Source organism: Rhinoderma darwinii, chromosome 3 (genome assembly GCF_050947455.1).
Source record: "Rhinoderma darwinii isolate aRhiDar2 chromosome 3, aRhiDar2.hap1, whole genome shotgun sequence".
Classification (NCBI taxonomy): Eukaryota; Metazoa; Chordata; class Amphibia; order Anura; family Rhinodermatidae; genus Rhinoderma; species Rhinoderma darwinii.
In genome coordinates, this window is record NC_134689.1 from 198,745,025 (window position 1) to 198,769,746 (window position 24,722).

Consider the following 24,722-nt stretch of genomic DNA (forward strand, 5'->3'; position numbering starts at 1 on the left):
AGAATGCCATTATATGGCCCCATATGGCAGTTTTATATTTTGTGCCAAGAACGGGATCAGATCCTGACACAAGAAAAACAAAATTATAGCCGCCTTAAAGTGGTCTAAAAAGTATTCAAACCCATCTTGCCCTCATCTGCAACACTGCTACAACACAACTTTCTATTACAAAAACTCTCCCACCTTGAGAGATTTCCAGTGGTTCAGGCATAGATGTTTCTAATCTTTATCTTAAACGTTCTTAAAAGAACATGCAGGATCCTTCATTGAACTCAAAATGTACATATCCCTCTCACTCATCTTCCCGAATAACAGGCCTAAAACTTTTACCATAAAACCATCCTAATACATGGGAGAGTTGTAAATCTTCAAGATTCAGCGAAAACGTCAAAGCACTCATTTAGGCCCCATGCACACGACGGTAGTTTTCATCCGTAATTATGGATGAAATTGCAGTCCTATTCATTTCTATTGGCCTCGGACACCTTTCCGTATATTTACGGATGTGTCTCCGGGCCATAGAAATGATCCAAAAAATATATAACACGTCCTATTCCTGTCCGCAAATGCGGCACGTACTCGCCCATAGAAGTCTATGGGTGTTTATGCAATTGCGGACGGCTACGGATGTGCATAGGTATTTGCGGACAGTAAAAACATTACGGTCGTGTGCATGAGGCATAAAGGGGTATTCTAGCAGAGGCACGTGACGGCATATCCTAACGATATGCCATCACTTGCTCATTGGTAGCGGTCTGACTGCAGGGACCCCCGAGGCCCCTACTTCCTTTTCGCTGCGCAGCACTCATCCCATCTACAGTAGGCTCTGTGCAACGAACTGAAACTCCGTTCCTTTCAAGTGAATGGGCTATACCTGCATAGGGCCTATACAACAGTGGCGCTGTGCCAGGAAAAATGTAGAAGGAGCAGCGGTACTGCACAAAGTGCCATGGCCCCTTTATTTTTAGCAATTTGTGGGAGCCCCAGCTATTTGCTATCACTCTCTACGGTCGGAATACCCCTTAATTATGTTTTCTTACACCATATGTTGTTAGAATAGTTGTATGTCAGGATCTAAGCCTTAAAAATCTACACATTGCAATTAAATTTAGGTCTACTTTGACAGACAGAACAATTTCTGGGCAAGTTATGTGGAAATATGTTTTGGTCTATAGCAAATATGAACAGAATAAAAACCTCCCTGTAGAGTTCACTGCAACTCATTCTTCTACCATCATCTTTCTCTACATAATAGATCATGTCTACACATACAAATTTCTCTTGATAGCTATACTATGACCTACTTATCCTATGTTACTCAGGTACCAATTAAAGGAAAAAGCAATCCTCACCGGGGTACTCTCGACTTGGATTTCTTATTACTTATTTACTCTTCAGTAAGCTGGAACATAAGGTATTCATCCATTATCATTTTTGGGTGATCACATTCTCCTGCAAAGGAGGCAATTAAACATGTTTCTAAAAGATTCAACGCAAATGGTTATAGCCCAAAGTACAGAATAGCTCTCACTAATGATTATATTCCAGTTCTCTGATATATTTTGCATAATTTCTAGATCTATAAACTCCTGCACTCTTGCAGCTGTTGGACAAAGATAATTGTTGGCACCTGGCAATTGATCTGCAGCAAGTGGCCTGCATACAGTAAAATAACTCATTTATTTTAATAGCAACATCTGAGTAATCAGGTTTTAAATTGGCACCAGTGGTGTGCTCAGAGGAAATATTGCTGACTGTCATGTTTATTAAGGATTGATAAATAAAATGTTTGGAAGCGGGTTTCAATGGTGCTTTCTTGTCTACACAACCCAATGTCATACTGTGAGATGGTTCATAGGGCTCGCAGCAGATTGCTAGCTTTGATCTCCCATTTGTTTGTAAAGTAATTACAATGAAGTGGTTAGGGCTACAAATATGTTTATTAATCATCTACGGCATACTAGATGCAAGCGAATAAATGACATTAATAATTTAAATGACTTCATGAAGAAGACACGGACTCCATTAATATTACGATTTTAAAAAGGATCTATTGGTTGTTTTATATAACTGTGCATTTTTATCTACTGAATACACAGATTATTTATTCACATGGAGATCCTGGAAATGGTGTCTGGAAAAGGACGCTGTGGCTGACTTTGTGGGGTTGTTGTGGCACCAGCTGGACGTGAGAAGAAAATATTTCAGATGTCTGCAGGGCTAAACAGGGACCAACACTCTTCATGCGCAGGATTCTTATGAAAACGGCACCCGTTACGATTTACGTATAGGAGGCCGTTTACCCTTTTTATTATTTCTTTACTTAGAAGTATAAATGTCTAACCACTGTATTTTAACAGATCCTTTTAATGCTTTTATTTCGGGAACGCACTGCATTGTAGGCTAATATTCCTCAAGAGATTAGTATGCCCAATAACCTCATTGTTATAGAGACTAAGAACATGCCAAGTGTCACAAACTACAGCCCTGGACATAGCCAATAGGCTTCTTACACACCACATATACACTACCGTTCAAAAGTTTGGGGTCACCCAGACAATTTTGTGTTTTCCATGAAAACTCACACTTATATTTATCAAATGAGTTGCAAAATGACTAGAAAATATAGTCAAGACATTGACAAGGTTAGAAATAATGATTTTTATTTGAAATAATAATTTTCTCCTTCAAACTTTGCTTTCGTCAAAGAATGCTCCATTTGCAGCAATTACAGCATTGCAGACCTTTGGCATTCTAGCTGTTAATTTGCTGAGGTAATCGGGAGAAATTTCACCCCATGCTTCCAGAAGGCCCTCTCACAAGTTGGATTGGCTTGATAGGCACTTCTTGCGTACCATACGGTCAAGCTGCTCCCACAACTGCTCTATGGGGTTGAGATCTGGTGACTGCGCTGGCCACTCCATTACAGATAGAATACCAACCGCCTGCTTCTTCCCTAAATAGTTCTTGCATAATTTGGAGGTGTGCTTTGGGTCATTGTCCTGTTGTAGGATGAAATTGGCTCCAATCAAGCGCTGTCCACAGGGTATGGCATGGCGTTGCAAAATTGAGTGATAGCCTTCCTTATTCAAAATCCCTTTTACCTTGTACAAATCTCCCATTTTACCAGCACCAAAGCAACCCCAGACCATCACATTACCTCCACCATGCTTGACAGATGGCGTCAGGCACTCTTCCAGCATCTTTTCAGTTGTTCTGCGTCTCACAAATGTTCTTCTGTGTGATCCAAACACCTCAAACTTCGATTCATCTGTCCATAACACTTTTTTCCAATCTTCCTCTGTCCAATGTCTTTGTGCTTTTGCCCATATTAATCTTTTCCTTTTATTAGCCAGTCTCAGATATGGCTTTTTCTTTGTCACTCTGCCCTGAAGGCCAGAATCCCGGAGTCGCCTCTTCACTGTAGACGTTGACACTGGGTACTATTTAATGAAGCTGCCAGTTGAGGACCTGTGAGGCGTCTATTTCTCAAACTAGAGACTCTAATGTACTTATCTTGTTGCTCAGTTGTGTAGCGGGGCCTCCCACTTCTCTTTCTACTCTGGTAAGAGCCTGTTTGTGCTGTCCTCTGAAGGGAGTAGTACACACCGTTGTAGGATATCTTCAGTTTCTTGGCAATTTCTCGAATGGAATAGCCTTCATTTCTAAGAACAAGAATAGACTGTCGAGTTTCAGATGAAAGCTCTCTTTTTCTAGCCATTTTGAGAGTTTAATCGAACCCACAAATGTAATGCGCCAGTTTCTCAACTAGCTCAAAGGAAGGTCAGTTTTATAGCTCCTCTAAACAGCAAAACTGTTTACAGCGGTGCTAACATAATTGCACAAGAGTTTGCAAGTGTTTTCTAATCATCCATTAGCCTTCTAACACAGTTAGCAAACACAATGTACCATTAGAACACTGGAGTGATGGTTGCTGGAAATGGGCCTCTATACACCTATGTAGATATTGCATTAAAAACCAGACGTTTGCAGCTAGAATAGTCATTTAGCACATTAACAATGTATAAAGTGTATTTCTGATAAATTTAATGAAAAAACTTTGCATTTCTTGCAAAAATAAGGCGATTTCTAAGTGACCCTAAACTTTTGAACGGTAGTGTACATATGTATATAGAGCAAAATAAAATATACAAATGTAAACAGTGATGTACCCATAAGTTTATAAAGTTTATATGGAGAAAACCGTATGCCAGAAGGTTGTTCTTTTGGCATATATTTGACAGGTGTATATCAGGATACCTTTTTGTTAGCTGCATAGAATAACATAGGCTGCAACATTATAGAATACAGCAAATAAAACGTATATAGGACGGTACAAGTATGTTTTGTTTACAATAAAAATGTGTTGGTCTTTGTGGCACAGAGCTGTATGTGGCATTTTTTTTTATTACAGTTATGTGGGGGAAAAAACGATACATCAATGGCATATCTAAACCCTGGTGTGAAAGGAGCACAACGGACCCATGCCAGTGCCTTAAGTTATTCACAAAAACTGTGAACACAGACACAGCAGATCATCACTACTGTATTCATAAGTGAAAAGTACTTATTAACCCGTTAGTGACCGCCAATACGCCTTTTAACTGCGGCCACTAATGGGCTTTATTCTGATGCATATACCTTTTTACGGCACTGCATCAGGATAAAGTAAACAGAGCAGGGAGCGTCAAATCTCCCTGCTCTCAGAGGCAGCAGAGGGCTGGGGGCGTCCCTGCTCTGCCGTGTGAGATCGATATAAGTATCGATCTCACCCATTTAACCCCTCAGATGCGGTGCACAATAGCAAGCACAGCATCTGAGTGGTTTTGGAGAGAGGGAGGGAGCTCCCTCTCTCTCCTGCCGACACCCGGCGATACGATCGCCGAGTGTCTGTGTCTCCAATGGCAGCCGGGGGCCTAATAAAGGCCCCCAGGTCTGCCTGTCATGAATGCCTGCTAGATCATGCCTCTGGCATGACCTAGCAGATGCCTGTCCGTTTTAAACGGACAGGCAGTAATACACTGCAATACAAAAGTATTGCAGTGTATTATAATAGCGATTGGAGAATCGCATATTAAAGTCCCGTAGTGGGACTAGTAAAAAAGTAAAAAAAAAGTTTAATAAAGTTAATTTAAAAAAAAATGTGAAAAAAAATGAAAAACCCAGCTTTTCCCCTTACAAAATGCTTTACTATTAAAAAAACAAAATAAAGTAAAAAAGTTACACATATTTGGTATCGCCGCGTCCAAAACGACCCCGACTATAATTCTATTACATTATTTAACCCGCACGGTGAACAGGGTAAAAAATGTAAGAAAAAACTATCTGTGAATCCTGACTTTAAAAAAAATGTGATAAAAAGTGATCAAAAAGTCGCATCTACTCCAAAACGGTACCAATAAAAACTACAAGTCTTTCCGCAAAAAAAAAAGCCCTCATACAACCGCATCGGCGAAAAAATAAAAACTTTACGGCTCTTCAAATATGGAGACACAAAAACAAATAATTTTGAAAAAAAAGTGTTTTTACTGTGTAAAAGTAGTAAAACACAAAATATATACAAATTTGGTATTTTTGCAATCGTAACAACCCGCTGAATAAAGTTATTTTGTTATTTATATCACACAGTAAATGGCATAGATTTAAGACGCGAAAAAGAGTGGCGAAATTTGAGGTTTTTTTCTATTCCCCCCCCAAAAAACAGTTAATAAAAGTTAATCAATAAATAATATGTCCGCCAAAATGGTGCTATTAAAAAATACAACTTGTCCCGCAAAAAACAAGACCTTATACAGCTATGTTGATGCAAAAATAAAAAGGTTATAGCTCTTGGAATGCGACGATGGAAAAACATAAAAAATGGCCTGGTCATTAAGGTTTAAAATAGGCTGGTCATTAAAGGGGTAAATATCTAACCCTGCAAAAAAAAAAAAAAAATAATAAAGAAAAAAATAAAAAAAAAATATATATATATATATTGGACAAAACATGATAAACAATCAATAAGTAGCACTAATTATTATTATGAAATAGCAGTTTGTAGTTAGTGGTACCTATATAGTCCTCCCCTGTAGTTAGTGTCCCCTATATAGTCCTCCCCTGTAGTTAGTGTCCCCTATATAGTCCTCCCCTGTAGTTCGTGTCCACTATATTTTTTAAGCTCTTTTAACAAAATATTAGCCTTCAGAATTTATAAAATATTACGGTCCCTTCTTTCCCCAAACCAAGTAGGTTTCATAGCCTGGCACACAATGTAAGCATAGCACAAGGAAAATTAGACTTTTTCTCCCAATAGCCTAGCTTTTCAAGCGCCCTACAGCATTATTATGTCTTGACACTGAAACATCATTCATCGGATACATTGGGGGTTACTGGAAGCTGTTCTGCACGAATTTGTTTTCCATGGTAGGATCTGGACTGCCATTATGGGTTTATATTCAAAACCCACTGCTAGGAAATTGACCTCTAGGTTTTACTCTAAACAATTTAGCATATCTAATGTTAAATGACAAGGCTGCTCACTATCTCCCCTAGTTTTTGCTCTCATAAGGGAACCCTTGGCAAAGAAGCTAAGGGCATCACCTAGGATACAAGGAGTGACAGTGGGTCAGCAAGCTGATGGCATCGGATGATACGCTGTTATCCTGTCTCTACTCGCAAGAATACGGTAAAAATGCTTATTCTGGCTAAAATTCTACAAAAGAGGGCAAAGGGGGCGCCCTTGCCTAGAGCTATTGGAGTGTCCAAAGGCCTTGACAATCTGCAGTTAGTCAACACTTTACTGGAAGGTGAGGAATATAGAACTTTAATTGATTGCAGTGCAAAGCCACGTAAGCCACATTTTTGGAGAACTCCAAATGCGTAGTCCCAAAGCACCCTACTGAATTACTTCTCTGCATCCATGGCAGGGAGCAGAGAAGGCATTTGATTACTCTCTGCCCACCTGATCAAGTTGATTATTCTACAGGTTCCATCAGAGGCTTGATGCCCCTTGGTCTTTTATCTATAAAGGTGGAGATTCTAGACAGGAGTCTGGAAGATAGAAGCGAGAGGAGGCAAAAATTGCCAAGGGTGATGGGGGACTTGCTGCGCTTTGGTGGTAAAGTAATAATGGAGGCCTGAAGCATTTCTTATGGGAAAGCTCCAGTTTCAGCTGCTCAGTTGAATACTGCCATAAGATAAGGAATAAGGGGTTGGGAAAAATATTTAAAGAATTCATTGAAAAGGCCATTAGGCCCAGGAACCTTGCTTGTTTTTAAAGTGCGAGCAGCTTTAATGACCTCTATATCTGAAACAGTTTTTTTTAGTGTCAATATTTGTGACTCAGATATATGGAAGACTTTTTGAATGAACGCATTAATAGACTCCATGTTCGGTTGTGAAAAAGAAGAGTCTTGACAAAAGTTAGAGATATTTTCATAGTATGAGCTGAATTAACCCCAGCATCTAAGGGGTTAAACGGCTAGGATAGAAGTTAACGCTAATCCTGGCCATTGCAGCAGGGTGTCAGTTGTATGTTACAGTGACAACCGATGAGAATGGCGTGGACACAGCTCCTGAGCCCATGTCATGCCCACACCGTAATAGTACGGCGTAGCACGGGAACTACCCACTCCCCACGCCATACTATGATGGCGCAGTGTGAGAATGTGTTTCAGGTATTCCACAAGTAGCAAGTGACATGGTATTTCAGGGACACATACCAATTCCGAAAATAAAAGGACCAGAGGCTCCTTTGGCATTTCCTCTACATAGCACCACCACTGTCCACGCAGTGTGTAGGAAATTGCAACTCAGGCCTATTTAACTGAATGCACCTGCAAAGTGCTAGGACAAATGTGGCAATATGCAGGGTAAAATTCAGAAGGAGCCACAGTGCTATAAAGAGCGCCACAGTAACTTCATTATAGCAGCCAATGGTAGACTCAGCGGTCAGGCCCCATCGGTCAACAAGTGACAGCTAGAATACCTTTTAAAGTGTGCATCTTTGTCAATCAGATGTGCTCACGAAGCAAGTCTGAATCTAGTGAAGAATGTTTTATCCACTCACAGCAAGCAGTGATCTTATATCGGAAAACATAGTTGCAGAACTTTCAATTATACAATAAGCTTTAATAGCATAAGTTACTTTGATTAATGTCCAAAAAAAGCAAACCATGGCCAAAAGACACAAAAAGAGTAATTTCTGTTGCAAGCCCTACCCCCAATATGTAACATTGCAGATTACTGGGCTGAGAAACGTCACTAAAGTCAATGTAAACTATTTCCTTCCCATTTAGCAAATGGCTCACAGATATTATTGATGGGCTTGATAAAGCTTTGTAAGCAAAACGGCTGTTGCCTGACACTGTCTTAGTCCCCGCCCCCCCCCCCACACCTTTATTACAAGCATTAAAGAATTTTCTAAGTCAGACCGGGTGAGTGCAGCTTTTTTCTCTCTACTTGCATTGTGACAGATATTGTTGATCTCTGCCAGAGTCAGTATTATACATGCAGTATCAGTGGAGGCGCCATCATAGTGATCAAGAACTGGTGACAACCTGCTGCTAGTTCTTACTTTTGGACACTGCCTTGTACCGAGTTTAGAGTTAAACTGTAGCTCATCCCCAAACACAGATATGTCAGTAGCAAGCAAGGGAATGAAAAGGTTTAGAAACTTGCCACCATAAGAGATAAAGAGCTTTTATGCAGTTTAGGAATAGAAACAAGATTATAGCTTGCAAGCTCCAAAGTGCCACAAAAGACTGAAAACTGATGGATTATTGGGTTATAATAAACTTTAAAAAAAAGCAGTCTTTCTTCCAGCATTTTTATAATCACAAAGATTTGTGATAGTAAAGCCTGTTAAGCTTTAACCCTGTACAAGACTTAAATTACCGTCAAAATGAAGAGAATTCATGAGGAGTACTGGAAAGATGCAGAGCTTTCAGAACGGTGCAGGAAAACACTGCAATAATTGGTCGCTCAGCAGCAGCTCTAACTTCTGCTTTACTAAGGATTTAAAGCAGATATTTAAGAAGGTCCCAGCATATATTTAGGGTCTGGGGACGCTAACAAGGATTGTCTGGCTTAAGAGGGGAATATATAATAACAACGACAGCAATTCAGAGACATCCAGACTGCGTGATAGACAAACAGACCAACTAAAAACTCCTTGAAAAACTACTTTATACCTTTAAACCAAATTTACTGAATAGGATGGAAATTACCACTTTAGCATTGTCAAATCTAATGGACATACACAACAGAACAAGGGTAGCATTAAAAGCACACAAAGACCCATCACAGGGGGTGGGAACTGCAGTTACAGCGAAGTTATTAAAGCTAGTTTTTTCAGTCTTCTCAAGAAATAAAATTCTGGTACCGGCTGACAGGTAATTTGACTTATTTTGCTATGTAAATCTGAACTGCCTGGCAACAAAACATTCAAATTCGGCTTTTTATTGTTTACTAGAAAAAGTAGCCGGCGCTGCCCGGGTATAATGTGTCGGTCTGTCTGTTTGAGTGTTCATTGGATTTGTTCCAAGGGTGCCCAGAAGTCTAATCAATGCCCTCATATTTTCTTGGTTTACGTGTAAATCGCTAGTAGCCCCCGCAGTTACACACAATTTCAAATTTTACCTTCCTAAATACCTAACAGCTAAACTGGTAGGAAATGGAATCATAAGACTGTGACAAAGCCTGATGATTAACAACATTGGCAGTCTTAATACCAGTTAACCATAGACTATGGTTGGATCAAAATTTAAAACAATATACAAACTCCAAGAACATACTTCTTAAGGGCTAGGTAATGTTTAAACAAACATCCCACCATAATTAACATGCAGGCAACTCCATAAATGTATTAACTATAGTGAAGAAACAGAGCATACAGCCATGTGTATATAAGAATATAGCAAATTTATTAAACAATTAAGACAAACAATATTACAAAAACATAAAAAGACAAGACTATTAAAAATACGTGGTATATTGAAGAGAGGCCAAAAAATGTTGGATGATATGTACACATTAAAAGGCTATTTTGACTTCACACAAAGTATAAGATTGATCCCTAAATGGGCCACAATGACCCCATTAGTCATTGTGGTCAAGCGAGCTTATTTATCCTCCTATTTGCTGCAATGGGTAAGGCTGTTCACTGAAATATACTTTTATGCAGTGGGACGTTTTCTTCTCCCCATGTGTTATTGAGAATTACCTATGTGGGATTAGAATTCATTAGTACTTAGACCCATTTACGGGTCAATCTTATACTTTGTGTGAACTCATAATAGCCTTTTAATGTGTACATATTGTCCAGCATTTGTTGGCCTCGCTTCAATATACCACGTACTTTTACTAGAGTCTTGTCTTTTAATGTTTTTGTAATATTGTTTGTCTTATTTGGTTAATAAATTTGCTATACTCTTATATACATATGGCTATACATAATTTAAAACAGCATCATGCATGAAAGCCCACTCATTACCATGCTGAACATGATGTGCTCTATCAGCTTGCTGACTGGCCTGGGATCGGGAAGGAGTCTCTGCGCTTCTGAGAGCCATCTGTCTGATCTGTTGCTGAGAAAGCCAAAGTTTGCTGAGGAGTTTCAGCAGCTCGAGCAGCAGTATGACGCATTTGATCAGCTTGCAGTTGGGCAAGAGGAGTCTCTGCAGCTAGCAATGCAGCTTTCCTCCTGGCCATCAGTAATCTGATAGGTTGCTATGGGTAACCGCTCCCCAGTACCTTCATATTTAGGATTATCTTGTGAAGTGCACTGCCTGATACTGCGAGATAAAAACACCTTTACTATAAAAGCGAATGTCTGCATTCACTTTTATAGTATTGGATCATAATTATGTGATAATGGCTGATAAGAGAGAACAACGGCAAGGTCGGGACCTTTACGAAAACCTTCCTGAACACCTGATGTACCAAATTTGGAATCAAATAGGTGTTTGAATGCCTATAGAGGATGACAATCAGATATTCGCTATAACGGCTGATAACAGAGAACAAAGGCAAGGTTGGAACATTTACGAAAACCTTCCCCGACACCCGATGTACCAAATATGGGGTCAAATGGTTCAGGTGTCTGAATGCCTATAGAGGACAGACATTCACTTTTATAACATAGAATAGCAGAGTTACCTGGCTTTACACTGGTCCATTTGTTTGTTGTTTGTGTGTGTGGTTAAAAACTTCTGATATGAAGCCAACATATCCAATAAAGTCCAAGTGCAGAGTTCCTTTTTGGAGGCTTGACAGGTATGAAAGTGTTTAAATTTATGAGAATACTCAAATCCAGTATAGGTACAGTTAGTTTACGGTGAGTAAACCATCAAGTAAAGAATATATAGAGAGAGAGAGAGAGAGAAAGAGAGAAAGAGAGAAAGAGAGAAAGAGAGAAAGAGAGAGAAAGAAAGAGAGAAAGAGAGAGAAAGAGAGAAAGAGAGAGAGAAAGAGAGAAAGAGAAAGAGAGAGAGAGAGAAAGAAAGAGAAAGAGAGAGAGAAAGAGAGAGATAAAGAGAGAGAAAGAGAGAGAGAAAGAGAGAGAAAGAAAGAGCGAAAGAAAGAAAGAAAGAGAGAAAGAAAGAAAGAGAGAAAGAAAGAGAGAAAGAAAGAAAGAAAGAGAGAAAGAAAGAGAGAGAGAAAGAGAAAGAGAGAGAGAGAAAGAGAGAGAGAGAAAGAGAGAGAGAGAGAGAGGGGAGAGAGAGAGAGAGAAGAGGAGAAAGAGAGAGAGAGAGAAAGAGAGAGAGAAAGAGAGAGCGAGAAAGAGAGAGCGAGAAAGAGAGAGAGAAAGAGAGCGAGAAAGAGAGAGAGAAAGAGAGAGAGAGAGAGAAAGAGAACATTATATTAATACCATAATAATAATAAAAAGCCCTGTGTACCATTTATGATGTTTTAGCTATTAATTAAATAATCCAACATTTTACATTATGTGCCAAGACATGAACGTGACAATGTACTTTTTTTTGTTTTTTAGAAAAAGGTCAAGGCTAATTTCATAGACAAATACTATAACTTTACCAGAAATACTAGTGTTCCGTAATTTATATGCAATGGAAACAAAAGGATTTGATGAAGCTGGATTGTGTTAAGCAAACATCGATTGACTTAAAGGAGTTTTCCCACGAGGGACGTTTATGACATTTCTACAAGATATGTCATAAATGTCAGATAAATGCGGGTTCCACCTCTGGCACCTGCACTTATCTCTAGAACGGGTCCCCCTAAACCCGTTCTAGCTTTGTCTGCCATCGCTGCCTACCGGCCACTTCCTGACTTTATTGTCGGAAGTTATGAAAACAGCATAGCTCGCTGAGCTACGCGGTTTCCATAACACCCATAGTAGTAAATAGCAGTTACGGAAGCAACGCAGCATGCGAGTTACGCTGTTTCCGTAACTAACATTCAGTTCTCTGGGGCTAACGAAAACAGTGTAGCTCAGCGAGCTACCCTGTTTTCAACTACATGGTCGGAAATCAGCCAACACACACGGAGGTAGAACGGGGTTTAGGGGCCCCGTTCTAGAGATAGGTGCGGGTCCCAGAGGTGGAACCCGCATCTATCTGACATTTATGACCTATCCTGTGGATATGTCATAAATGTCCCTCGTGGGAAAACGCCTTTAAATGTTGACCTAAGTTATATAATAGTGAACAGTTACCTAATATACAGTATACGTACCAATGGGAGCAAATAATAATAATAAAAAGAAGCGTCTAGCAATTCAAACTCCCCATGGCTTTCTTGTCAGCCAGTGGAAATTTATTGCTGTTGATCCAGTTTCCTAATATATAATTGAAGGTTCATAAAAGGTTGACTTACAACTTAAGCAGCAGAATAATAACCTGGAGATTGATAACCCAGTATAAAGGAAATCCTCAGATTGCATTGTATAAAAAGAGAAATAACAAATAGTAAAAAAAAAGGACACATGACGAATGCTCTATCAGGATACATAGGTAACAGAATAGGATTACTGATCATTACAGTAACTTTCTCTATTAGGCCTACAAGGAGCAGCTCCTGCTCTGAAGTACTTGTGGTACCCCCACCATTACACAGACGCCCAATTATTTCAATGGGCCCTCAGCAGATGAAATCACACGAGCATATGAAAGCTTACAATGTGGTTTCCCGTCAATTACAGCTGATCAAGGGGTTCTAGTATAAATGACCATTGTGGTTAGCTAGTATTTGGGGACCTGGTCAATAAAAAGTAAAAGATCTTTTTGTCGCGCAAAAATGCATACCGTCATAGGTTTGTATCAGACCTAAAAACATTTTTTCGTCTGGAAATCTTTCTTATAAGCTATGTGCATAAGTGTCGGATTCGCCAAAGGCAAATCCGACATCGATTTTTCGAAGAATCCATGGCAGAAATCCTGACTTTTCAGCAGATCCGCAATTGTAATTCAATGCGAATAATCTGCGGCTTTTCCACCCAAAAAACTAACATGCTGTGTATTTTAAAGAAGGCGTTAGGATGATCTATTAGATAATATATTGTAGCAATATGGTAGAGCTTTCAGGATTGCTGCCACAAAAGCCCAGATGATAAAAAAAAAAAAGAAACTTATCCAACAAAGACTTGAATACTTTACAACTAGTTATGGAGTGATTTGTACTATGGTAGACAAGGCTTGATGTAATTACATCTCTAATGACACAAAAGCAGAAGATTCCTTGTTACAAGTAGGTAAAACAACTAAAAGGAAAAGGTTGGTCACAAGTCACACAGTTAATGGGTTAAAAAAAAGGCTATCAAGTTAAAACTTTTTATACGTACGAACTCCAATTGATCCAGTGGAAGGCAGAAACCTCCCTTTAAATGACAGAGACCCAATTTACTATATAGTGGAAAAAAAAAACTCTTCCTGACCCCCGCTGGCCATTGGTCAGATCTCTGAATCAACATTCTACCTTAAAGGGGTTGTCCCGTAGAGAATTAATTTAGCTGTAGTGCGCATGTCTGTCCACCACTCCATTCAAACGTGGGACACGGGACCCTCGATTTTGTGATTGCTGGGGATCCCTGTGAATAGGTGAGAAATTATTTTTGCGGGACAAATACTTTAATACCTCTAACCCTGTATATTGTGTTTTACAAGGAAGATATCTAACCCTTTCTTTAATCCATCCATTACTATGAAGGAGGACGCCTGGCCCTTCGTTGACTGGTTAAGCAGTCTCAATCCAGCAAACTGGTTTTCTAGCATGGTGGGTGGATTTCAGGTATTATCCATGGTATATTATATGTTATTGGCATTGGTATAGCTCTGTATGTGTTTATACTCATAAGAAGAATATTGTTCTCGCTGTGGATCTTCCATACCTGCAGGTGCAGAGCGGAAGGTAAATACCTACCAGATGGTTAGGACTTCTCTGAAGATTGAAGAAATACCTGACACAACAGGAGGGACTGGTAAGTAGAGGCAAAACAGATATCTGTCCACGTTTTGGCTTTTATCAAGTCTCCAGCGAACACAGACAAGCTCATTATTAAAGAAACGGCATTAATGCTGCACTTTATACAACCGGTATGAAAACCATCAAGTAACCTTTTCATTTACCAGTTCATTGCTGTGCAGACTGCAATGCCAGTATTTTGGAATTCTATGGTGGGATGCCTCCCTTCCTCTTTACTGGGAAGGAACATCAACAATATGCATCTGACTTCCATCATGTCAGTGGACTACACTTTATCTATTGTTAGGGCATTTCCAACACCCCACTATTTGTCCAATTTATTGGCATAGAGCCGAAGATTGATGTAGAAGAGTGCACCTAATGTACCAGCTTTTTATCATTGGCCTTCTACCTTACATACACATTGCTGATCAGTAAACTATACATACACAGCAAGAAATCTGGTGTCTCTCGTTCCTGTTTGAAGTCTCTCTGCTTATTAACATAAATAAAACAGTGAAACTTACGGGCACTACAAAATCTACTTAAAATAAGCAGATGGGCACTATCACTTTAATTGACGCCATTGACATTTTACATGGCAGTATGAATTTACAGCAAAGTCGGTTTGCTAGCGACTATGAATTATGTAAGCCAGTAAAGTCAGATCAGCGTGTATACTCTCTGAAAAAGGATTAGGAAAGATTGGGAGACTGAGTCGGTAACAGATGAGGTTTAGCAGAGATCAATGGAAAAAATATGTACATATTTGAGAAGTGAAATAATTTGTCTGTCTTAAAGACAGGAAAGTAAATTCCAGTAGTCAAATATCATAGAGAGTAACATCAATTGTATATGCCGAGGCATATTTAGTCTATTTTTATTACAGTAAAAATAGTTACGTGTATGCAAGCAAATCTCATAACCCCTTATCTAATTATACGCCACATTCTTCATTTTCAGGATGAATCTGAAATTTGCAAGCATTTTTCCCTTTGGTGTTTTGTTTTCTTCTATTTTTTGGCTCGGAGTATAGAATAAGCACCTCTTACTAAGCACTCAACATTGTGCTTCAAAGAGAACAATAAACAGCAAATTGAAGTTACACTGGTATTTCAAGGGCAGATATAGGATTAACCTGTTAAGAGGATGTAGTCCGATCTCCCATCCAACAATAATATTAGCGACATTGGTATGCCCATACGTTACTGATTTTTTTATAGAGGGATTTTAGAAAAGGTGGAATATACACAACAAATCTAATTTTAGGTTCAAAAAGCAGGATTGTGTCTTTTCGTATGCTAGAATAGTGGATAACTGGGAAATAGTAGCAGAATTAGTAATAAAATTGTACTTCTATAATAACATACAGAATTCTCTATCTCAGATAGCCGGAGTTCTAAAATTTGGGGACTCTATTCACTTTTGTACATAATTTTACCGTTAACATGTATTGTAAAAGTAAACCAAATATGTTGCTTCATATATCTTGTCACCTGTCCTGATATTTTCTTCAGTTAGTAGTCAGAACTCCACTAGCTCTCTATAAATTGCCATAAGATGCTGCCGACAGTCCGTAGCCAGAGGGAAATGGGTAGCGGAATAGATTTTCAATTTGTGTCTGCAAGCACAGTAATATCAGAGACTTTATTTCCAGCACATCGAATTTAGCATATCTAACAATAAAATCATTGGTAGGGCTGTTCAACTGGTGGAGTATCAAAGTATACTTGTAGATAGCAATATCCTGCCCTTATTAAGAGAGAACTGCAAGTCTTGGATTTACTATAGGCTTTAGGAATATATTTAATGCACGCATCATCATGTGTTGTTTTCTAATTGCTATCATTTCTAAATATGCCAGGGACAAGTCACTTGATCACCTATATATTTTTTTCCTAATAAAAACCAGATAGTGAAACAATCTTTTTTTCTGATCTGATAATATTTTTTTAATGGAGATTTTTTTTATCCTGTTTTCTGTTATTAATTATGGGGCAGCCATCTTCCCTGAGCTGCTATTAACAGCATTTAGAAATATGCTTTGCAGCAGCCACGTGGACCATAGGAACCTGTGAACGGGAGGGACCCATTGACTTCTATGGTAGAGTTTTCTAGGCATGCTCTGTGACCTGTGCAGGAAGGGGGAGGAGGGGAGCGGTGTCCATCACATATTGTCAATGATGGATCCGGTTTTTCTATATAGAGGTGATACCTTTCATTGTAATCCTGCCTGTGATGATCATGAGATGTCTGATGAGAAGGTGATCTCTATAGAACAGGAAGTGTCAGTCTAGTGTGAGGCTCAGTGGCCAGAGTGAAAACTGCAAGATTTTAGTATTATTTGTTAATATATTGAACTAGAGAAAAATATAAAAATCAGCAAACAATTCTTAAAAAATATGTTTAACATAAAAACTTGATATAAACAATAGGTCATTTTTATGGTGACACACTCCCTTTAAAGGGGGTTTTACACAGGACGATTATGGGGCAGACGAGCGTTAATATAACGTAATATAACGATCGTTGCCAATAATTGCCTTGTGTAAACAGGGGAACGATCATCAGCAGGTCGTTTCATTTTAAAAAAGTAAAATATTATCGTTGTTGGCAGCACATCTCCCTGTGTAAAGGGAGATGCGCTGCCGTCATGATAATATATGGGGACGAGCGATCCGAGTAACAACCGCTCGTCCTTATCCATAGCCCCGTGTCACAGGAGCAAACGAGTGACAATCAACGATGTCTCGTTGATCTGCGCTGGCTGCATCGGCCGCTTATCGTCAGGTGTAAAAGGCCCATTAATGATAACAAATAATAATTTCAGATGTTGTATTTCACTAGCCTAGAGTAATTTTGTTTTAGCTATTATTTCCACTTAGAGCACTGATGCCTAGCTGTAACATTTGACATCAGCAGCAGTCAGATAACTCTAAAAAATAAAAATAAATCTATTAATGTTGTTTGCTTGTACGCGGTTAGGAAAGGATCAATAAAATAAAGATATAAAGCTAATTTTCTATCAGTTTATATTAATTTATGCAGTGACCATCTGGCAAAAAAAAAAAAAAAAAGTCCTAGTGTAACCATCTCAAAGTTAAAACTGTGTGATCGCTGTTTGCTTTACGCCAAAATCAGGTTCAGAAACCAACAGAGAAAAGCAGGGCACAATTAAAGAGGATCTGTTATATTTATGCTGTCATGTCTGAGGGCAGCATAAAGTGACAAACACGCTGATTTCAGCAGTCTGTCACTTATTAGGTAAATCGTCGTAGTTTAGGAGAATTTATTTCTTATACTTACAGCCAGACGCGATGCAGGATGTGAGTACAAGTATATTCATATATTCATGCTCCTCCACCCTCCAGCCGCTGATTGACACATTTCTCCATAATACTGTACAAAGGGAGAAATGTGTCAATCAGCGGCAGAAGGGAGGAGGAGCATGAATATATGAATATACTTGTACTCACATCCTGCATCGCATCAGGCTGTAAGTATAAGAACTAAATTCTCCTAAACTATGGCAATTTACGTAATAAGTGACAGACTGCTGAAATCGTGTCTGTCACCTCTTTATGCTTTCCTCATACAGTGCAGCATATATATGACAGACCCCCTTTAATTGTGCCCTGCTTTTCTATGTTGGCTTCTGATCCTGCTTTTGGTAGCAACACCTCACCAGCAACCTACCAGGACACCTGTCAGTATACTGGTGATTCTGATCATGCGATTTGTGAGGCTTGAAACGCCTCTCTAGATTTTATAGTGATGACTGGTTTAAGAAAGTGGGCTTATCCCTATGGCGGACAAAATGTTGTGAGTCTTTTAAAAATAGTGTTGACTGTGAGAAAGAAGCTTTTCTAGGTAGAGTTAGACAGTTGGGGTAATCACGAGTTCTTTTTGGGAATGCTACTTTTTTCCTGAGTATGTGATTTTCAATTGATGCGGTTTAGGCTCTGTTCACACAACCATTCAGCGCCTCCGTCAGAGGTCCCATTGGGGTATTTGTCACTTTTGACGGCAAGAATAGTGCAGCATGCAGCACTATTCCTGCTGTCAAATTGACAGAAAACCCCACAGAACACCATTACAAGTCAATAGGGTCATTGGTGGTGGTTTGCATATATCATACAATAGATTTGTCACAGTGTCATGGCTGTCACGGGCACAGGGTATGTGGACCCACTAGGCCGCTCCGCCGTAACGGGGAGGCAGCTGACCAGGTCACAGTCTATGCGGAAGTAAATGGCAGACAGTAATGCTTGGGTACCTGAAATAGTCCGGGCGGTGGCTGTGGCTTCAGCACGGATGGAGGCAGGTGCGGCAAGTGGCGCCAGACGTGGCGGGCAGTATCCGATTAAGCGGTAGACACTTGACGTGGCAGATGACACTTGGTGTGGCAGATGCCACTTGACGTGGCAGATGGCACTTGACGTGGCAGAAGACACTTGATGTGGCAGATGGCACTTGACGTGGCAGATGGCACTTGACGTGGCATATGGTACTTGACGTGGCAGATGGCCCTAGACGTGGCAGAAGACGCTTGACGTGACAGATGGCACTTGACGTGGCAGATGGCACTTGACGTGGCAGATGGCACTTGACGTGGCATATGGCACTTGACGTGGCAGATGGCACTAGACGTGGCAGAAGACACTTGACGTGGCAGATGGCACTTGACGTGGCAGATGACACTTGTCGTGGCGGATGACACTTGAACGCTGGTCGGCACAGGAACAATACGGAATACGGGAACGGTAACAGGGCACGGGTAACAGCTGGAACGGGAGACACTAAGGGACCATTTGCGAGACAGACTGGGAAAGACTAACAACGCTCAGGCAAGGATTAGAAGGCCAGGGGCCTTCTTATAGACCAGGAAAACGTGGCAGTTGATAGTGATGACGATTTCCTAATTGCGCGCGCTGGCCCTTTAAGGCCGGGCGCGAGCGTGTGCGCGCACCCTACGGGACCCAGCCGAACGGAGCGGCCATGGGCGCTACAATGGCTTTTGTTATAAACCGAGCCTTGGTTATCCTGTCTCGAATGCTTATGGTTCTGCAATTACAGTTATCAGCCACTGTAAACTACCTTTCACATATAGTATATTTTATTTAAGGGAATTTAAGCATATGTTACTCTAACAAAGGTTAAATATTAATTTAATACCCAATAATTCAGTGCTAGTATTAATTGTTGGCTGGTTTTGAAGGTGTAGGGAACCTTTCCCAATTTATTTCCCTTTCAGTGACAGGCATTTCGATTTTATTGCAATATAAAAATATTAAAAATCAGGTGAAAGACATCTAACTTAGAGATTATTTTTAATGAATATTTTTTTTGTTTTGTTCTTGAATGAACAAACTCAACCAAACAGCATGTTTGTGAATGTATGGCCATGCTCCAGAGTGGCACTCCGCACAGGGAAGCAGTGGTGATGAAAAGGCTCATAAATCAGAGAAAGGCTGGATCCATCTTTCTTCTTTGTAACTTCTAGGAGAAATACACATACCAGCTTTACTCATTTACACAAGGTCTTTTGGCAAGCTTTTATGTCTCCCAGTGTGATTATAAACTGTGAACCTTCCACATTGGAAGTTTATCTGGAGAGTGCTAAAAAAAGATTTTAAATCACAATTGTTTCAAACCTGCCTCTCACATGTGCATCTGTAAACTATCAGGAGGCAAATGAATATTAAATACCATACAATTTCAAAATCAAATGAAACTGTATTCATATCATACAACGTGTATAAGAGAAGATATTAAGCAATCACAAAGGCATTTAAAGTGTAGCTAAACATTTTACAAACTTCTGACATGTCATAGTGACATGTCAGAAGTTTGGATTGGTGGGGGTCCGAGCACTGAGACCACCACCAATCGCTTGAACGATGCAGCTGAAGCACTCGTGTGAGCTCTCAGCTGCTTCGTGTCTGTTCGGCTTTTTCCGGAAAGCCGATGTATCGGGGTGTGGGCTCATAGACTTGCTATTGAGTTCGTAGTCCGATACATTTATTTCCGGAAAAAGCCGAACAGACACAAAGCGGCTGAGCGCTGACACGAGCGCTTCAGATGCTTCGTTCTAGCAATTGGTGGGGGTCTCAGTGCTCGGACCCCCACCAGTCCAAACTTCTGATATGTCACTATGACATGTCAGAAGTTTGTCAAATGATAAGCTACACTTTAACAAGGAAGGACAGTCCATATCATCAGAATCTAATGCCATAATGTCAATCACTAGACAAAACCTTTGATAGCCAGGACATCTATTTTGTGTCTTAACAGAGCTAAGCATTTGTATGTACCCACTACATACACCTACTACCTATGAAAAGGGGGCTGAAAGGTAGAGCTCTGTGTAGCGTCCATGACCACGGACCGTCGGGATTACTCACCCCTGACGGCCGCAGCCATGGATCTGTGAGTGCTGGCCCGCATCTCCTCTCCAGGAGGCACCAGCGCTCACTTCCGCTCCAGTCCGCTGTGTCCCGTAGGGTGCACGCTCGCTTGTGCCCGGCCGCAAACGGCCAGCGTGCGCACATGGGAATTATCATCAATTAGCCCGTAATCACCCTGGACTAGAAGAAAGGGCCCTGCCCTTTGCTCATTGCCTGAGCGATGTTGTGTTTTCCTATGTTAGTCTTGCAAATGGTCCCTTAGTGTTATCCTGTTCCCGTTGTTCCCATGCCCTGCCACCTGTACCCTGTATCCCGTGCTATTTTTTCCTGTGCCTTAAACCTGTTGGGAGTCGTGTTGTGCCACCGGTTCCGCCTGCTGTGTTACACCACATCTGGTGTCTGCTGTCAAGTTCCCATCTGTGCCTAGCCGTTGCTACGGTCTTAAACACTACAGGTACCATTGTGCTTGGACTATTTATATATTGACTTGGTACTCTGTTGGCCAGCTGCTATTCCGCTACGACGTTATATTATTTAATGGTGTGTTACACTATAAAACCCGTCTCGTTGATCGGCGTGTGTTTTTATGGCCCATATTGGCCGGTGAAAAAGGACCCTTACCTAATCCATAAAGTTGACGCTTATACACACAATAAGTGAATAGATAAGTGGATAACATTCAAACTATTGGCTATTCAGAATAAATGTATGTAGATGATCAATATCTATGCACTCTTGCGCACTAAAGTGAAAGACATGACATGGGAAAGAGTTAAATACTACAGACACTAAGCTAATCAGATTAAAATGTGCAAAAGTTTAATAATAATAAAAAAAAAAGCTGGCAGTAGATAGGTTTCCATTCATCGACACCCATCTGTTCCAATCTGTCAAAAACATTGTGCCAAAACGTATTTTGGCAATTTAGGAGACTAACTTCATTCAGCTAATGACATGTTTAATGACAATAACTAAACATTTGTTTAACTATAAACATAAACGGAATAGGATTTCCCCAGTAACTTGAATTCTTAAATTAATTTATTGACAGGCATTTCAAGATTTTGGTCAAGATTTGAGACTTTATAATAAAAGCCGTAATCATTTTTGTAACTGTTTTTCTTCCTTTTTCTCATCTACTTGTGTGACTCACAAAACAGGAAATCAATGTTCGGGCATTAAAGGAATACCTTTAGATTATCAATGTGAGCTTTACCCAGCAATTGTCCATAATAACATGCTCAAACAAATGAAAGAGCCCACATCAGTCAAATGTTTTGCAAAATCAATGCTAGACCTAATGCCTGTAAAGCTTAAATCCACATATCTAAAGCACCACAAAAACCTCGCTTGTGTTGGTCATTTCTTGGAATTAGTTTAATCCCCTTGTGACAACAGGTACATTGTTAATTATAACTTATAAAGTCTGAGTACTGACAGATAGGAACAAATACTGTAAAATGAATGTTTTCACTCTTCACACTAACTCATGGCAATAAATATTACCACGGCAAAGAAGCCAGGTGTGCTTTTATGGTATACTAGCTGTTGTATGACCTAGCTAGCACATAGAGTCAAGGTTTGAAAAGAAAAGAGGAAACCCCGCTCCCCGCAAAAAATAAGAAAATAGTGGTTTTACGCTCATGGGAACAAACATCTTCCTTGCTTTACTTCTATTAACCTTGAGCAACAACAAAAAGATAACTCAAGAATTACCAGTGTTTAGTGTTCTAGGTTTTGTAGATGACCATTAGCGGTATATTTTTAGAAAGAAGCACTAAAAATATTATAGTCTTTCAAAATACAATGTCCCTATGTGTGATGGCCATGGTGTCGGTACTTATATATAATAGTTCAGTGGTTTGCACCGTTACCTTGCAGAACTGGCGTCCTAAAATGGATCCAACCAAGGGAAACATCTCCATGGAGTTTCTATACTCTCCCAATGTTTGTATGGATTTCCATGTGGATAGATCATCTAGCATCCTATGAAATAGGCGTGTGCGTGTCTCACTGAGACAAAGGAATCAGATTGTAAACCACTATGGGAACAGGGATTGATAATCTACAGATGTAGCAATCCTTATCTTGACTCGGATAACTTGCTGCAGTGTGATAACTTATCACTAAAGCAATTGAAAACCATTGAAAAACTCAAATTAAAGTTTCTTGCCACTGTGTATGTAATGCGTTAAGAGTTCAGTTAAAAATTACATCTGTACATTTAGAGCTGTGGCTATAAGTGCAGGAGAAATGTATGGACAGGTTTCACTTTTTCACTTTTCTTTTATAATAGGTTCTACTCTGAGTAAATTGTAGAACTATTGAATAATTAATACACTGTATGCTATTACGGCCGAATTTTACCCTTTAACTCTATAGCAATAGGGGATTTGGAGCTTTGTATCAGAAAAACACAGAACCAACAGCAATAAAAATATATTAAACAATGACTCAATACATAATGTAGAACTATTGAGATTAGAAAATATTAATTGTCCAAAATTGGACATTCAATCAGATGTGAAGTCGCAGCACCCACCCAACTCGCTGCGCTTTATTTTCGATAGGCAGACAAACAGCGGGTTAGGACATGTGGAGAAAGCGCCAGCTGCTTTCTCTACATGTCCTAACCCGCTGTTTAGGTTTGCCTATCGAAAAATAAAGTGCAGCGATTACAAATTGGACAAGTGCCACTACTTAATTTCTGGCTGTGAAATGATAGGTGGACTCTACATTTCACGCTGAGCCCCACCAGGTCCCACTTAAGGCTAAAGGTGCATGTGGAGAAGTGCTGACACATTCTCTTATATGTTATTTACATCGAGGTTACTTAACGCTGTACCCCCTGAAGATCTGCTATGTGTTTCTTGCAGACAAAAGTGTATATAATACTGTACATGGGTTCTACCAAGAAACGTATTTAACAGTAAAACGGTGTTCTCCTATATTGCATCATTGTCCCTTTACACATCTAAAAATCTTATTAGATCAGGAGGAAGCTGCTAACTGCTGCAGTCCGTAAAATGTTGAGGTTTATTATGTGTAAAGACATATAGGGCTCCAATACAAATTCTGCACGAAGCCTCGTACAATAAATTGGTACCCTAAGTATAGCCCTGTACGAGAAAGCTATCCACTGCCAGTCAAGAAATGAAATTCATTTGAGTCTTACACACAAACACATGAACTGTATCTTCCGTAGTAGAGCAATTACATTTCTACTAAATTAAATCTCTACAAAGTTTTGTATGAAGGAAAGAGATGTAGATGTACTGAGATGAAATCCAGCCCAGCATCACAATAAAATACATAAAGTAGATTAAAATTCACAGGGTCCGTTACAAACGCTCTACAACTATTTTGGCTCCAGCCGCCAGGGACTTCGCTTTATTAGATCAGATAAGCTGCACTAAGGAGCATAAAGGAATTTACTAAAGCATGACAATCATTTTCATCCTCTCTGATCTAATCATATGGAATATTGGTACCTGCGATTACCAGAATATGGATACTGAGGAAGCTGTTAAGTGGAAATGTAAATAGAAAGAATAGGAAGTAGTTATGCTTCAAAATGTATATGTTCTATTATCCACAAGTACGTCTCCTATCATAGAGGGGATACAGGGCTGAGATTCAGCCCTATTTTAATATTTAGAGTAGACATGATTTTCAGTGGCTGTACTCCGGCCTAAACGGTTTAAAATACAACTGTATGTCCTAATAGAGTGTTATACAGTAAACTTAGGTTATTACACTTGGGCATTTTAGACAGGAAGCACAATTTCATCTGAGGCCTAGTGTGAGTGCAATTAATTACAGCGAACCGATTTAAGTTATGTTCCTAGAATACTGGCTAGTTCCATTGTTTTCCAGAAGACCCTTTTATTTAAAGGGAACCTGTCACCAGCA

General features: G+C 39.7%; 1 protein-coding gene across 4 annotated transcripts in view; it reads right to left on the minus strand.

The window, feature by feature from the left end:
- TBC1D22A (TBC1 domain family member 22A) overlaps positions 1 to 24,722 on the minus strand; it is a 544,224-nt gene that overhangs the window by 133,852 nt on the left and 385,650 nt on the right. The window contains exon 12 of one of the 4 annotated variants that reach the window (XM_075857224.1): positions 19,823 to 19,902. The exons of the other annotated variants lie outside the window; for them this stretch is intronic. Coding sequence (XP_075713339.1) covers positions 19,864 to 19,902 — 39 coding nt within the window. The 3' untranslated portion in view covers positions 19,823 to 19,863. Of the gene's footprint in view, positions 1 to 19,822; positions 19,903 to 24,722 lie in introns of those variants that run through there. 4 annotated transcript variants of the gene reach the window in all.